General features: G+C 37.6%; 1 protein-coding gene across 10 annotated transcripts in view; it reads left to right on the forward strand.

Moving 5' to 3' along the window:
- The window catches only part of EBF1 (EBF transcription factor 1), a 392,195-nt gene that overhangs the window by 11,750 nt on the left and 364,439 nt on the right, over window positions 1–16,006 (forward strand). For all 10 annotated transcript variants that reach the window (XM_038534887.1, XM_038534891.1, XM_038534888.1 and 7 more), the window contains one exon: window positions 9,330–9,403. In XM_038534887.1, coding sequence (XP_038390815.1) covers window positions 9,330–9,403 — 74 coding nt within the window. The remainder of the gene's footprint in view (window positions 1–9,329; window positions 9,404–16,006) is intronic.

A 16,006-nucleotide genomic window follows, 5' to 3' on the forward strand; every position in this document is an offset into this window, starting at 1 on the left:
GTGAAATGTAGTTTTAAAAATAATAAATAAATACCTATTGAAATCTATTTCAAGTTATGTCCTTAAAATATTTGACTTTCTTGAAGATTTATTTCTTGGTTGATTGGTCGGAGTAAATTCACATTTATACTTTTAGTCTTGGTCTTATTTTCTTTACTCATTTTGATTATTACATAGGATAATTCTCTTTCATTTGGACACATTGGATTTTGTTAAAAAAATTTTTTTCCCTGCCAAGCAGAAACGCAAAAGCCTGATTTCAGTAACTTTTTTTCTTTTTCTTTTTTTTTTTTTTTTTACTGTATGAAAACAAAAATGTCTTAAGTGGAGTTTTGTTTTAAAAAATTGTCTTTGATACCCTAGATATCTTTTCCTGCCATTCTCATCAGAGGAAAGAAAACAGGGGAGGAGGAGGGAGAAAGTATGAACTCAAATACATATTCCATATGCATTTATTAGAAATTACTTTTTAAAAGACTAAAAAATCCCCACAAATCAGTGTGTAAGGCTTGTCTACTTGTGCAACATTGATCACTTAAATATGAAATCATAGGCAGCACTATGAAACAAACAATTGTAAGGAGTGCAAAACTAGGACACGTTTGAAGTGATTAACTGCTTTCAAAACTTTTAGACCCCTTAAACAACAAATGCCACCAGAACTGATTTTCCCATTATGAAATGAACTGACTTTACACAGTCTCATATGGTGGAGGAATTATCTTGATTTTTATAAAGCAATACATCAAATATCATTTTACTAATGAAGTCATAGAGCTTAAGGAAAAATGACAGCATAGGGCATTCTTTGACTGCCTGGTATTATAAATTCTATCAATTGGAAGTGGGGGCCTAGAACAAGATTTAGTTTATTTTTAATAATAACAGGTATGAGAAAGTCATTTGCCATAATATGACATCTCAGTAAAAGTTACAATTATAAATGTATGCAATTGTGTATTTTGATGGGGAGGGACCTGAAAAAGGTTTAAATGGTTATCTGAATTTGTTCTAAAAATATCAAAAGAAAGGGATTTCTTTTCTGAGGCATACCTGTTTGCTTTCATAATAACGGTCTAATGCCTTCTGTGTAGGTTTCACTTTGAAAGGCAATCCCTGCCCATTATCTGTTTGTTGATTATGTGCTGTAAGAGTTTGGGAAGTAGGTTAGCTTCTTGTATACACCGTTAATATAATAGTCTTAAAAAAGCAGATCAGTGTGAAGAAGCATAACTTTTCCTGGCTTTGACATAATTATTATATTTTAGTCTTAATGAGTAAAACAGCAGATTCTCATCTAGCTTGAAATTACTGTGATTTAAAATTGTTTAAATTTCATATTTTCATTAAGTATACAGTGGCCTGGCCCCTTGAATCTGGAATCAGAAGTAAGGCTTGACATTAGCTGACTGATTAAATAGTTAAAATTTTGTTTCCCCTGTGAAATTCTTCCAGATAGACTCAGGATTTTGATATTTAGAGTACAAAATAGGATAATTTGAGTGAAGTTATCATAAAATTTTGGAGGGAATACCTAGCCAAAGTTCAAGTGTCTTCTCTTAGCTGCTTGTTTGTAACATTTTTCATATCAGAGATGCAGCTTTATGTGTGTGATGTCTTATCTTGGACTCAGAAGTTGGGGTTAAAACTCAAAGAGAATCTTTGGCAAGCAAAATCCAAAACTATCTGTGCACTCAATATTTTTATAGAATGTTCCTGAACTTGAGTGGAGTTAGCAGCATTGAAATCAAACAGAAATGTACTCAATCAACCAAGATGTATTGGCATGACACAGTATTTCACACCTTTTCAAAGTGTCTCATTACACTACCTTGGGTAATGACTCTTAATTTTGGACTCAAGCAGGAAAGATGAAGTTTTATTATAAGTGAATGTATAAGGATCCGAGCACCCTTATCCCAATGCCTCTCTCATAAAACACAAAGGATGTGACGATATTTAAAAAATTCATCCACCAACTAGAAAATGAGAGGCTTGCTTTTGGGAAGGGTTGTTCAAAACCAAGTTTAGCCGGACTAAAAATAGGTTGTTTTTGTGTCATTGCTGTTTTTGGTATTCCATTAGTGAGCATGCAAAAAGGCCTGTAGGATCCAGAAGTTTATGGTTGTTGCATTCAGAAACAATATCTACTGCAGAAGCTCAAATGAACCCAGTGGGGAGAGGTCTGATGTTTAATGTGCCTCATTTCAGACTTTCATGTAGTATTTGAAATATGATTACGTTCTGTGATTGCTTAGGTGGGTTAACATTAAATAATTAAAAAAAAAAAAGCCTTTAACTTATCTTCTCTCCTACCATCTTGCTTTAAAAAAAGTGACTTTTCTTATAATTTAGAGAAAGAGTACTAAGTTCCATAAAGTTATCAAAAACAAAGTATTCCTGCCCACAGACAGAAGCTCTTTTTTTGGAAAGGGAAAAATAACGGTCACATAATCCTTGTCGAGTATGGGCTTGAAGGTAGATGATGTGGTAAGGGGACCCTAAAAAGTGGAAAGCATAGTGGGAAGTCCAAAGTACGATGATCAGAAATGCTGTCCTATTTCTCTTACAAGCTAATCTTCTTTATGTATTTGTTTTGTTGTTCCCGGTACTTTAAGTTATTGATGCAAGCACATTTCTTCCTATTGATTGTTTCATTATATCCTGCCACAGCTACGTAGATTTGATTAACAACCCTTTCAGTTCATGGTTCTTCATTGGTAGATAAACACATTTTTAGTATATCAATAAGTTCCAAAGGAATTCAAGAGGCCAGCCGAGAGATTCTTTCCTACATTTGGAAAAACCTACAAACAGAAAAAGACAGGGCAGGTTTAGAGTCAGGAGCCACCTTGTAGCAGCTTTCTCTCTCCTTTGGTAACATGTCAAAAATGCAGGTGATTTAAATTTCCTTGCACATAGAGGAATGAAGAAGTTTGGAATTTTTATGCATGATCAGGACCTGTGTTTGGGAAAATGTAAACTCATCACAGTGGAAAATGTGTTGTTTGGAGTCTGGGGGTGAAAACAAAGCTGATGGTTTTGGAGAGATTGCCGGAGCCAGATGGCCTAGTACTTCCCCAGTCTGGCGGCCCAACTGCTCCCTCCTGGATAATATACAGCCATTTGTTCGGGGATATTTACGCTAGAGCTGTTTCCATGTGAATGTTTGAACAGCATTAAAAACGAACATATTAGTAGTGATGCATTTATCGAACTCAGATGACTACACCAATAGTCTGTTCTTACGTCTTTCCTTATAATGCTGAGGAGCGAAGGAGTGTTTGGATGTGGGTGAATTGTTTATATAGTTGTTGAGCAAGAATGATTTGATCTCAGAGTAATTAAAATATGTAAGCATTTGGAATAAAACTAATGGAAATAATGATAACACCTACCTTGAAGCTCTTTTGTGACAATTAAATGAATTCATACATGTGAAGTGCTTAGAATAGTGACTGGCACATATTAAGTGCTTAATAAATTAGCTGCTTTTATTATTTTATTATTATTATTATTGTCCCATTGGGTTGACAAAGCCAGCTGTATCTACTAATATAGATGTAAATGTAGCTATCATATGAGTGAAATATCTCTTACTACTGTTAGAAAAAGAAATACCATGTGGGATTGTTAGAGTGATTCAGTTTTTATCTCGGTGCTTGAATAATATCGGGGATTTTATTTCTTTGAGACATTAAAGATGTATTCTAAAGCTAACTGCTTTCGATACACATTCTCTTTTTATTCAGGACTGTGATGTAACTGAACAGCATACTGAATATGATATCATTCCTTTGCAACTTTGAATTCAGTTCTGAAAACAGGCCTTCTTAGCTGCTAAGCTGAAATTACATCTTTATAATTTGTTCACCAGTAGCCCAGCTGCTAATTGAAGCAAAATAATTTTTTATTTTATCCCACTATTAATGTTGGATTGCTGTTTGACACAATTGTTTATGAAATGTCAGATTTGTAGTGTTTTCTTTGGCACAGGTTAATTTTTAACTAGGGCTCCTTCACCTACTGGAAATTTCTGGGATCACATAAGCTACCACTTTTTTTTTCCCTTAATGACAAGTAATATAACTTGGTGGTTGAATGCAATGATTAATATTATAGTACATTGATATTGTAGGTGTTCATATTATTTTTTGATTCGTTCCAATTCTTGGTAATTTGCTACCAAAGGCTTGTTGACAGTCTGTATTTAGAGGATATTTTACTTCTGTTTGAAGGAGGTACTTTGTACATTCATGAACTTATTTTTGAAGGTGACAAATTCGGTTTGGCCTTTATTCTGTATGTAGAAAAAGAAGTAAAATTTTCAAGGTTACTCTCTTTTACTTAAATGGAAAATTAGGAGTTTTTGATAATTATGAATCACCCATCTCTCTCTTTTCTCTCTTTCTTTCCATCTTTTTTCTTTCCTTCCCTCCTACCCTCCCTCTCTCACTCTCTCCTTCCTCCCTCCCTCCCTCCCTTCCTTCTTCCTTCCTTCCTTCTTTCCTTCTTTCCTTCTTTCCTTCTTTCCTTTCTTCCTTCCCTCCCACCTTCCTTCTAATGATGACATGTAATCTATTGTTTGGTTGTAAACCAAAAAAAGGCTTCTCATGAAAACATTTGTTCCTAAAATGCTTTTGGGTTTTGAAGAACTAAAGTCAAAACTATTTTCCTCACCCTCTTTGTTTTGGCATAGAACAAAAAGAGTTAAAACTATTAGAAGAGTAAACAAAGAAGAGGCTTGCTTAATTCTCTGTATTTCCTTTGGCATCCTATTGAAGTGTGATCCTGGTGCGTGTTCACTGTGTATTTTTCATTTTTTCTGTGTGGTCTTTATCCATATTAAGTTTCAATTAACTTTTAAGACCCAGTGATATCCTAGAAAATCAGGGATGAATCACCCTTTACAAGATGCTATCTAAAACAGTGGCAAACTGAGGCAGATTTTCTCCATTAATTGATTTATTCCTTTTCAAAGGCTGAATAGGTGGATTTATAATTGGGAATTTGAAATTAATGGCATTTTAGTCTTTCCCAGTAAAACTTCGGGCACTGCTGTTGCATAAGTGTATGAAAGTTTAACAATTCCCATTTTTTCCTCATTTTTGTTCATTATGAAAAAGTATTCTAAAAAAATCCTCAGTCTGAAAATTAATGAGGTGTTATAAATCCTTGGATATTTTCTTTCTGCTTCTTAGAACAGGACATTAGGGAAAGGGGAAAGAGGGCCAGTATGTCAGGAAACTAAATCTGCTCCACATAGGTCAAGTTTTGACAACTTCATTATCAATTTCACCAGGTTTTTAAAGTTAAGTTGAAGCTAGTGCTGTTTATTCTTTTAGTTTTCTTCCTGCACAAGTATTTCTGCCACCTTCAGGGATTTACTTGCCATTGGCAGAATTAAGGTCAATATCGTTTTCTGCTTGATACTGTATTTTTTATTTCTTAGGTGAAAACCTGCACTTGCTTTGCCATCAGTTCATTTATTTAAATAATATATTTCATATGCTTTCCCTCCCCCTCCTGCCCATGTCTGTAACAGGCCTCTGGTCCTTACTCCTGATAAACACATTGATTTATTTAAACCACTGTTGTCTTTGTCGCTCTCACAACAGACTACCTTCCTCACAGTGAGCAGACACATGATTTACTATGGAGGATGAAAATAAAATAAGCCTTCTTCTTCGTGTTCCATTGTCTGGGCCCTAAACCAGCTGTCTATTAAAATGGTTTCACTTAAAATAGTCAATGCTGTTTATATGCTTCTGTGATCTCCCAGCTGATCCAGTCCCAGCAAGCTTTATTCACACCCCACAGAGACACATATTTAAATTAGTAAGAAAAGCAGAAACTTCTAAGTTGGTATAAGAAGCTCCTTTTCCTTTTAGGCTTAAAGTCTGGGTTTGCTGAACTGTGAACCCATCTTGACGTGTGTACAAAATGTAGATGGTAGAAAGTTGATGTGTGGCTCTCAGTTGTGTGTGTAAGCTGCAGGGAAAGCCTGGTGACATTTTTCAAAAGTCTGTCTTACTAAAGACACTCTGCTTCAGATATACTCAGCAAAACAAATTTATCATATTTTACCATTTTGGATCTCATTAGAATATTGATTTCTTGGCTCATATCTTTTATATGATATTGTATGTGTATGTGTGTGTGTGTGTGTGTGTTAAGAAGGCTTTTCAGTGACAAATATTGCATCAGTGAGGTCAGAGGTAGATCTGCCTGTGAATGAGGTCCACTCTTTAACTAATTCTGTTATACTAATGTTCTAATTTATTGTACTTCCAGGATTTTAGTTCTACTTCATAGGAGAATGAAAAGACTCCCCGTTTCTCTTACTTTTATTTCAGAAATCATAGAAGTAGCACTTCTTTCCCTGTGTTTATGTGCTAAAAAATATTGCTCTGTTGAGGCATCAAAAAGAGGGATGGCAGAAACTTTATGCTTCCACTCCTCTCTAGAATTCCCTAACTATTTCTGAGCAAATCTGAACTCATGCTTTTATTTTTCTATGCTTGATTTAGAGGATTCTCCATTTTGATTCTGCTGCCAGAAGTGAACTGGCAGCTTGGCATTTAGTAAAGAGGTGCATTACAGAGGTGCTGGGCCTTCAACAAATGATATTCAGTCACTAAAGATAAAAACCTGGGATCCCTGGGCATCCATGGGTCATCTACTGTTTAGGGCAGTGGTGAGCATATCTGCACTGTGGCATGTCTTTCATTGAATATCACCATGGATATCACTGGTTTTGGTGGAATCAGCAGCCTCAACAAAAATAATATCATCTAGAAAGAATCAAGGTGAGAAGGCTGATATAACTGAAACACATTCCTCTTAAAAAAACCAAACCTTTTTTTTTTTTTTTTTTTTTTTTTTACAGGAAGGAAAATCCTACCATATCTGTGGATATATTTATCAAGTTACTTGTATCAGTTTAGTATAACAAAAAACTGAAATTGAAACAGAGGGTTATTGGGATATTAAGAGACTATCCCAAATATGTAGTGATAATAGGATGTCACAAAAATGCATGATTAAAATTTTTAATAAAAAAAAATTTTTTTTAATCACCATGTTTGATACCTAATCGGTTCCTTACAGTTATTTCTTTGATTTGAGCAGTGATTGGAATAAATAAAGCAGACAGATAAAATTTTTGGCTTTCAAAATGTTTTTGATTTACTCTGCATTTTCTTGAATAAAGCAAATTCTTGGGTATTTGAAAAGGTCTCTTAAGAATACAGGAAAGAATCATCAGTGGATGCTGACACTTGTGGATGAAAATTTTAGGCATCATATGATATTACCATAATGGAGATGATCTCTCAAGAGGATGGTTATGCATTACATAAAGTGAAGTAGTAATCTCACAGTGGGGAAATCTGACTATGATCTCTAGTGGATGGCAGTCACCACCTTAACCAAATGGTTAGAGTTTACTGCCAGTAATGGAACTAGTTGACAGTGTGATCTGATATACTGGGAAGAACCCAGAATCACATCTGTGGCATTCTGGCCCTGAATCGTGTAACTTTAGTCTAAGTCTGAGGAAACATCAGACAAACCTAAACTGAGGATACTGTACAAAAGAACTGGCTTACCGTCTTTAACAATGTCAACACCATTAACTCGACTCAGGAACGTTCTATATTAAAGGAGACAGCACAACTGAATGCAGTGATTGGTACTGGATTTTTAAAATCATGTATGTATGTATGTATGTATGTATGCATGCAATGAAGGACATTATTGGGTAATTGGTAAATGTCAGTAAAGTCTGTAGATTAGCTTATGGTATATCAGTGCTAATTTTCTAATTCAGATACTTGTACTGTGGTTATGGAAGAGAATTCTTCATTTTAAGGAAAATATATGCTGAAGTATTTAAAATATGTCTGCAGTATACTTATAAACAGTTTAGGAAAAAATAGGAAAGAATAAATGGTTTTAGTGAAGTGTAAACATTTGAGGGAGCTGATTAAGGAGTATCTTGTAATTCTGTATATATTCTTGCAGCTTTCCTGTAAGTCTAAAATTATGTCAAAATAAAATGTTAAAAAATACAAGGTTATGATAGACTAACCATAAAAAATGGTTTTGACAGCTAGTGAAAGGTTTTCTCCTTATACAAGTACTTTACATCATGTTTTTATTTGTTGCAATTTTTGTTCTGTAATGGAATTAGATATTATACCCAGAGCCTGCTCTAGAGTCTGCCCACACTGTGTCTTCTAAAAGTCCCAGGTTTATAAACAAAGCACATTAAAGCCAACTACAAGAAGGTCACCACAGCATCTCTATGTACTAAATAAAGATAGTCTCTGGTTAATTTAAATAGTTTTGCCACCAAGAAATTGAGTTATCTGAATGTGTGAAAGTAATTTTATTAATAATTTGAAGCAGTGTTTGTATCATGCACTGATAGAGTGTTAAGCTAGTTAAAATGTATCCTGATGTAGAGCGTTACTCTACCAATAGCTGTGTTTTTCTCTGGCCCAGGTATTAGCCTGTAAATATTCCAGGAGGCTGCCATCTCAGGGAAACTTCAGGGTGATTTTAAGCAAAATGTTTGTATGCACATTACTAAAAACAGACAAAGACATACTGGCTGATGAGGTAGTTTGGAGTCCAAATTTTGGGAGTCAGATGTAATTCTTCTCAGTTTAGGGAGATAACTCCATGGCTTAAGCCCACACACACACAGCATATGCCGGCGTGTATTACTGTTTGGGTGGGTGTACACCCTGGAGAGCACATGTTTTCAGCCTGTAGGCGGGAAGAAGGATTTTCCCTGATTGATGAATCATCTCAAAGAAGACACAGTTAGTGAACGGACTCATTAACCATACCCCCACTTGTTTTTTGCTACTCATCTCTAGAACAGTAAATGCTGGGGCTGGAAGTAGTAAAATGAAGTGACAAATGCATGTTTAGATGTCAAATCCACGTGCTTTTCTGTATTTTAAATCACTGGCATCTGAATCTGCTAAACCTTCTGGGTTTTTCTACCTTCAATGATTAGGTTTATCTTATTCTGAATTGAAAGGAAAATTGTGGTTGTCTTGACAACAGAAGTTCATCTCACTTACTGATCCAAAGGTGTGCGTCATAGTAATGTAGTTTACGGGACAGAGAGGAACATATGCCCTCTACTTGATTTGAGTTGATCCTTAACAATGTATCTTGAAATAGCTCAGTGAGGCAGCTCCAGAGAGCTAATTGGCTCTCAGCAATGTTGAAGTGGTCAAGTACTCAATTGTTAATAGTTTGTTCTCTTTACTTAGTTCCATTTTTAGCTCAAATCATGCCTTTGTTTTCAGGCCATAGTGTATGAAGGCCAAGACAAGAACCCAGAAATGTGCCGAGTCTTGCTCACACATGAGATCATGTGCAGGTAAGAAAAACCTTGTTCTCTCCCTTTAATTAGCAGAGAGAAGATGAGTTCGCATCTCAAATCTAGGTGAGCTCAGGATTATTTAGGGGTATATATCTTACTTGTATTAGATAATTTAAAAAGAACTGTTAAACACGAGTATTGGTAATAAAGTGTCACAGACATCTCAGTAGTTCTTGACTATCAGATTTCATACTGAAAGACATATATTTCCATTTTGATATCACACTTTTAATGGGCACAAAGCAGTGCCCTCCCCTTCTTCCTTTCAATCAAACAAAATACAGTATATCCTTTTAGTGTTAATATATGTGCTCAACTGCATTGCTAGTAAAATGAGTAAGAGTTCTATTGATGTCAGCAAAGCCTCTGTTTGGATAAGACTTGAAAGTTATAGTTCCCCTTTTTAATTCTCCCACTTGAAAATGTGACCGTCGGTGCAAAGGCATCATTCCTCCTTAAGTCAAGCGTGGGTTTTTCCCCCTTGCATCTGATCTCTCATCTTAGTGACCCAGTATAGAACTGTGACAGCGTAGTTAATATTTTTCAGTGGCAGTGAGCTTTTAGAAGGTTGGCAAATGTTTACACCTGAAAGTTATAAAAATTCATGTCACCCACAAATGAGTGTATTTATTTTGCCTGTAATCAGACATAAGCCACGCATTTGAAAATAAGAGCAGACCAAATTCACTTTCATGGCCTCAGCCAGTCCTCCACATGTGAGAGAGTAGACCAGAAAACAGCCTTTAAACTTGCAGTATAGGATTCTCCTTCTTCATAAAATAACACCAGCATAAAATAACACCTGATATATTCTGAGTAATTGGACAAAGCATGAAGATGCCACTATGCATCAGGGAAAGGCTACTAATTGCTTTGTTAGCCATGCAGGCTCTCCCTGGCACAAAGTATGCTTGGCTCCTGACTATTACTGACCAGTCGTTTTAGGCTTCAGCTGCCACTTCGGCATGGGTGGGCTTTATCTGCAGCTCATGGACTTATGGGGAAAGCAGTCTTAAAACTCCACAGGTGGGAATAAAGTAAAAAGGGCTTAGTGTGTTTTCTTACTGAAATCCCAAATATTAACTTCAATATCTGTTATTATGGATGCATGTAAAATTATTATTTTTCTTTTTAAAGAGCATACTTTCAATAGATTATTCCAGATTCCTCAGGTGTTGGACAAGTTTTCACTTCAGTGATTTGTAAAACTTGTCAATTATTCCATGAACAGGTAGCTTTTCCTTGCCTTTAAAACAGTAGCACAACCCAAAAATATGGTCATCAGTTTCTTAGAAGATATTATTAGATAAAAATAAGTGTTGTACCATATACAGCAATTGTACAGTTAAAGCTGAGTTACACTTTTCAGAATTAAATGAGTAAAATCATTTTGAAAAGCATTTAAAAAATGACCTCCTTTGTATTACTGTTTTTCTGATCATATCTCTATTTTAGCTTCCTGCAATTAGCATGTCATTAGAATGAATTTTCCATGTTCTGTTATATGTGGTTCTGGCAAATAGGGGACAGACAGGAAGATGGATCTCCAACAATAGGCCAACTAATGTCTATGTATCATAGATTTGCATCTCATATCTGTACATGTTTGGACTGTGCTAGAAATAATTCTGTTCTTGAAATACTTAAAGATATATTATGCCTTTCACACACAAGCCTACCCTCTATTAGTGCAGTTTATATTTTTCTTGTTCTTAAAATTCATTGGTCCAAAGTACTTTATTATGCTGGTTGGCGTGCTTCACTGCTGATGTTCTTTCTATTTTTCAGAAACATAAAAATAGCAAAAATAAAATTCTCAAGCCGCTGAAGGCAAATGATGATGTTTGTACTGTGTGGCTAAGAGGGAAAAGCCATATTCAAAATGTCATCCTGCTAATGTTACAGATTACGGTTTTCCTGGCTGCCTATAGATGTGTAAGGGGTACTGTTTGTTTACCAGGCCGCCATGACCCTATTACACAAACCTGTCATCTATTGTGTGGCTAACAGTCTTTTAAATTGCAAATCTGATGCTCTTTAGGGGGCTTTAGGAAAAAAATTCTCACTTTCCACACCATCCTATTTCTCTTGATTTCTTGCCTGTTGTAAGTGGAAGTTGGGATGTGCTGAATTTGCACCAGGGGTGCAAATGCAGGCTCAATTATAAGCATAAAATTAGAGTCTGTTCACCATTAATCAGCCTGGCTAATTGCTATGCACCACCATTAGCCATATGGTGTGAAAGACAGCTTGCTCTCCCCAAGATGAAATTTCTTCATTGCAGACATGAAATAGTGAGGGCCTTGGATTTTAAAATAGCTTGTTTTAGATATTTAATTTCTAAACAACTTTCTGCAGTGCTTTCTATCAAGGCTAACGGCACAATAAAACTTTGCATTTATGTCACAAAAGCTGTATATTTATAGTACATTGGAGCTATGGTAAAGGAGACACAGAGAATTTAGATCGACAAGAAAGAGCTTGGATGATTCTGTTTTGTTGCAGGCAAAGAAAAAAGAAAAAGAAAAAAACAACAACAACAACAAAAAACACCAGGGAGTTGTGTCTCAGGTGGTTGCAAATTAAAAAAAAAATTATTTTATTCTGTTGAGAGGGTAACCCCATTGCATGAGCTGGCTTAAGGATTTACTGCCATTAGATTATAATTACTGCCTCTCTTTGAGACAAAACCTCTTTGACTTGATGACATAGAACTCTTTTTGTGGGATTCTGGGAGAGTTTCTGCATTTCTGATAGTTTGGAATCTATCATACCAATTATCATTATATTTTGCTAATACTTAGTCATTAAATTCTTTAAAAAATATGCCCCCCCTCCGAAGGATTTTGTAAAGTGGGAGTCTATAAGGGATTTGATTATACGTGCATCTCAATATCCTGTGTTTAAATGTAAATGGAAAATAAGAAATATGCTTGGTGGGTGAGCCCTAGTCCCCAGCCCTCCAGGCAGGCCAAAATGATTTTCTCCTTATCTAGTGCACAGGACGATTGCAGAGGATAGGTGCTCTGTTGAGCAAGGCATTCTTTTTCCATTAGCAGTGCCCAGCCTCTTGGGGGCCTGTGCGTTCCCAGGGCAAGCCTGGCCCCTTGAAATAGTCTTTTCTTTCTTCCTCTTTTGCTAACTTGTTCTGGTTTTGTCCTTCAGATTTCTACTTAAGTATGGGTTCTTCAGCAAAGCATCCCTGGCCCTGGGCCTGAGTTATGTCCCCTTGCTTTGCACTCCTATTATATCCTATGCTTTTCCTTCATAGCACTTAGCACGTTGGAACCATATGTCCAGGGCCTGTCCTCCTTTGCTTAACTAAGAGCTCCCTGAAGGCAGAGAAGTCACTCAGCTTTCGTCTCTGCTTTAATTGTCCTATGTGTGAAATGGGGGGAAAATGTGACTTCTCTCATAGGGTGGTTGTTAAGCTTAAATGCTATAATCCCCATAAATATTTAGCATAGTCAGTACTGAGTGTCTGTTGTTACTCCTGATAGGAATAGCAGTAGTATTAGCAGTAGCATCAACAGAAGCGGGAGTAGTACCAGTGGCAGCAATATCTGCAGTGTCTAGCTAAGTACCTGGTACATAGTGGCTCAGAGTGAAAGATGATAAGTGAACACTGAAGGGAAGTGAGGTGCCCTCTACAGCATTTACATACCTTGTTCATTGGGTATGGTGGTTAAGGATATTTTCATTCATTCTTGTAGTACCTGCTATGTGCAAAGCACTGTGGAATGCAGAGCCAAAGGACTGGTCCGGTAGTAGGAGTGGTTACAGATCAGCCCAGGAGATGAGATCCGTAGGCAGATGACCAGACTGCAATGTAGACAGGGTTGTCTGTGATGAGGGGTGAAGCGAGGGACTGTGGTTGTTCAGAGAAGGGAGGATGTACCTGATGGTGGATAGTGGCCACAGGAATGAGGAGGAGGGTGAGATAGGACAAGAATTTTAGAGGGTGTATAAAGAAGTGTTTGGGCCTGTTTGTTGGTGGTCTGGCACGATTTCTCTGGGGATAGGATTGCAGGTGGGCAGGCTGAGGCTTAGAGCTGGGGAGAGAGTAAGGGTAAAAGAAAGATAACCAGCATCAGAGACATCTTTTCCCAACAGTGGATTTGAAGCTATAGGCTTACATGGGATTGGAAAGGGTAGGAGAATAGAAAGAGTAGAGGCCACGGGTATATTCTTGGGGAGTGGTAATATTTAGCAAGGAGGCAGGGTGTTCAAGAATTAGAAAAGGGAGCACTGGGTGGCTCAGTGGTTAAGCATCTGCCTTCGGCTCAGATCATGATCCCAGGGTCCTGAGATGGAGTCCTGCATTGGGTTCCCCACAGGGAGACTGCTTCTTTTTCTGCCTGTATCTCTACACCTCTCTGTGTGTCTCATGAATAAATAAAATCTTTAAAAAAATTAAAAATAAAGGAAACATTAAAAAAAGAATTAGGAGAAAGAACATTGAGCATCCAGGGCATAGAAGTGAAAGGAAAGGTATTTCCAAGATGCGGAGCCATCCATATGATAAGTCCTGGGAAATCCAGATGGATTTGCACAGAGAAAAGCACCAGAAAGTCACTGGTGAACTTTGAAAAAGGATATTCAAGTAGGTGCTGAGGCCTGGCAGCCAGATTTTGTGGGATTAGATGGCAAGGAATGATGGCGACTCTGGTGAGGAGAAAGGTAGGCGGTGAAGAAACGAATTCAAGAGAAAAGGAGAAAAAAAATTTTTTTTAAGATAGTGGGAAAACTTGACCTCTAGGTTACAAAGGGAAAGAGTGAACCTATCCTTATCACTATTAATCAAACTATTCAGATAATTCATGTATCTCATTCTGTAGCCATTTGGGCTAAACAGGAAAGATAATCTTGTTTTCTGCTGTAAAGCTTAGAGATTGAGGTGATCCTTTTCTCTAGTTGAGAGAGCCTCTACTTCTAGGAAGAGATGCCATGTCTCTAAGATGAGGATCTGCAGGTCCTGTGACGGGGAAGCATATAAATGTTGCTTGCCCTGATTTAGGAAGCTGTGTGTCAGCTCCCTGGAGATATGCCACCTTGTGTTAGCTGCTAAGGGGGAAGCTCATACGTTGGCTTTGCCCTGGGTGTGCAGAATTATCTGGGAGATGCACCATCCTGCTGGGGAAAAAGGAGGCTATATTTGAGTCCACAGTGTTTGTAGATACTGGGTACTGGATACCCACTCCTGTGACCCATGCCACATTGCCATCCTGCCTCTTGAGTTGCAGGTTGAGAAGGGATGTGAAATAGTGGGCTTCCTGCTCTATGAAAAAGTCAATCAGGAAACTCTGAGCCCCCTGATAGATGCCCACTTTGGGGGTCAAATGCCAGGTCTGTGCCTGGTACAGTAAGAGCCAAAGAAATAGTTTTCAGTGGATGAAGGTCCATCTGTCATGCAGTGATGAGGACATAATTGTCACTGCTATTTCTTTCATTGACACAATAAATTTCCCTTAAAGAGGTTTCAGGTCTCTTGTTCCATGTACTGTATTGTTTCAGCCTGAGTGTTCTGCCTTAAACAGGAGCTAATCTGTTCTCCTTTCAGCCTGTCCTCTTTGGTTAATGCCTGTCTTGTGTGTGATGGAGGTAGTGCCTACCTTTCTTGATCCTTCTGAGTTCAGTAGAAGGAACTAGGAGGCACTAGGTTTAGAGAAGAGATGAAAGAGAAGGGCGAGAAAGACTGTCATGGGGAGGAAGGGCTAGTTCCTGCTCAGGGTGGCTTTGGGCTCGGAACTAGGGAGCTGCATGTGGGGGCAGGCACTGGGGAGGGCAGATGTCAGTTCAGCCTAACGGAAGACATTTGTTCCCCAACTTGATTGATTGGTTGATTTTCAATTTTTTAGTAGGAAAGTAATATTGCAATACAAAGCAGAAGACTGGGGGCAGGGCAAGATGGCGGAAGAGTAGGGTCCCCAAGTCACCTGTCCCCACCAACTTACAAAGCAGAAGACTACAGAAGTGTGGAAATAAAATATATCCCCTCCATTCCTCCCTGCTTCTTATTCTACTCCCTACAGGTGACTTCTTTGAAGTTTCTATTCATTTATTCAAAACCTATTTCCTGAGGGTCTGCTGCTGTGCCCTGGGCTTTGTTCTAGTTGCTGGGAGTATGGGGGTGGACAAAACCATCTAGGACCTTTTCCTCATGGAGAGGCAGACAGCATAGGAGGAAGCAAATAAATATAAAATATGATGTGATGAGTGCTAGGGAGAAAAGTGAGACAGGATGAAGGAGAGCTCTGGGGGCAGTCAATCAGGGAAGGGCTTGCATAGAGATTTGAGTGAAGTGAGGGGTGAACTGGCTTGTGGCCAATTCTCTCTTCCTCTCCTCTTCCCCTTTCTCTTTCACTCTTTCCTTTTTTACTCCCAGAATTAGGACCATACCATACATACTATTTAGCAACTTGGCTTTCTTTATTCATAATTTGATTTTGACTTCTTTCCATGAGAGTGTATAAAAACCCACCTTCATCTTTTTAATGCTGTACATAATTCCATATATACATGTATATACACACATATATGTATACACACATATATGTGCAATATCTATGTCTTTTTAAAGCAGGGCTCATTCTGTAGACA

Source organism: Canis lupus, chromosome 4 (genome assembly GCF_011100685.1).
Source record: "Canis lupus familiaris isolate Mischka breed German Shepherd chromosome 4, alternate assembly UU_Cfam_GSD_1.0, whole genome shotgun sequence".
Lineage (NCBI taxonomy): Eukaryota > Metazoa > Chordata > Mammalia > Carnivora > Canidae > Canis > Canis lupus.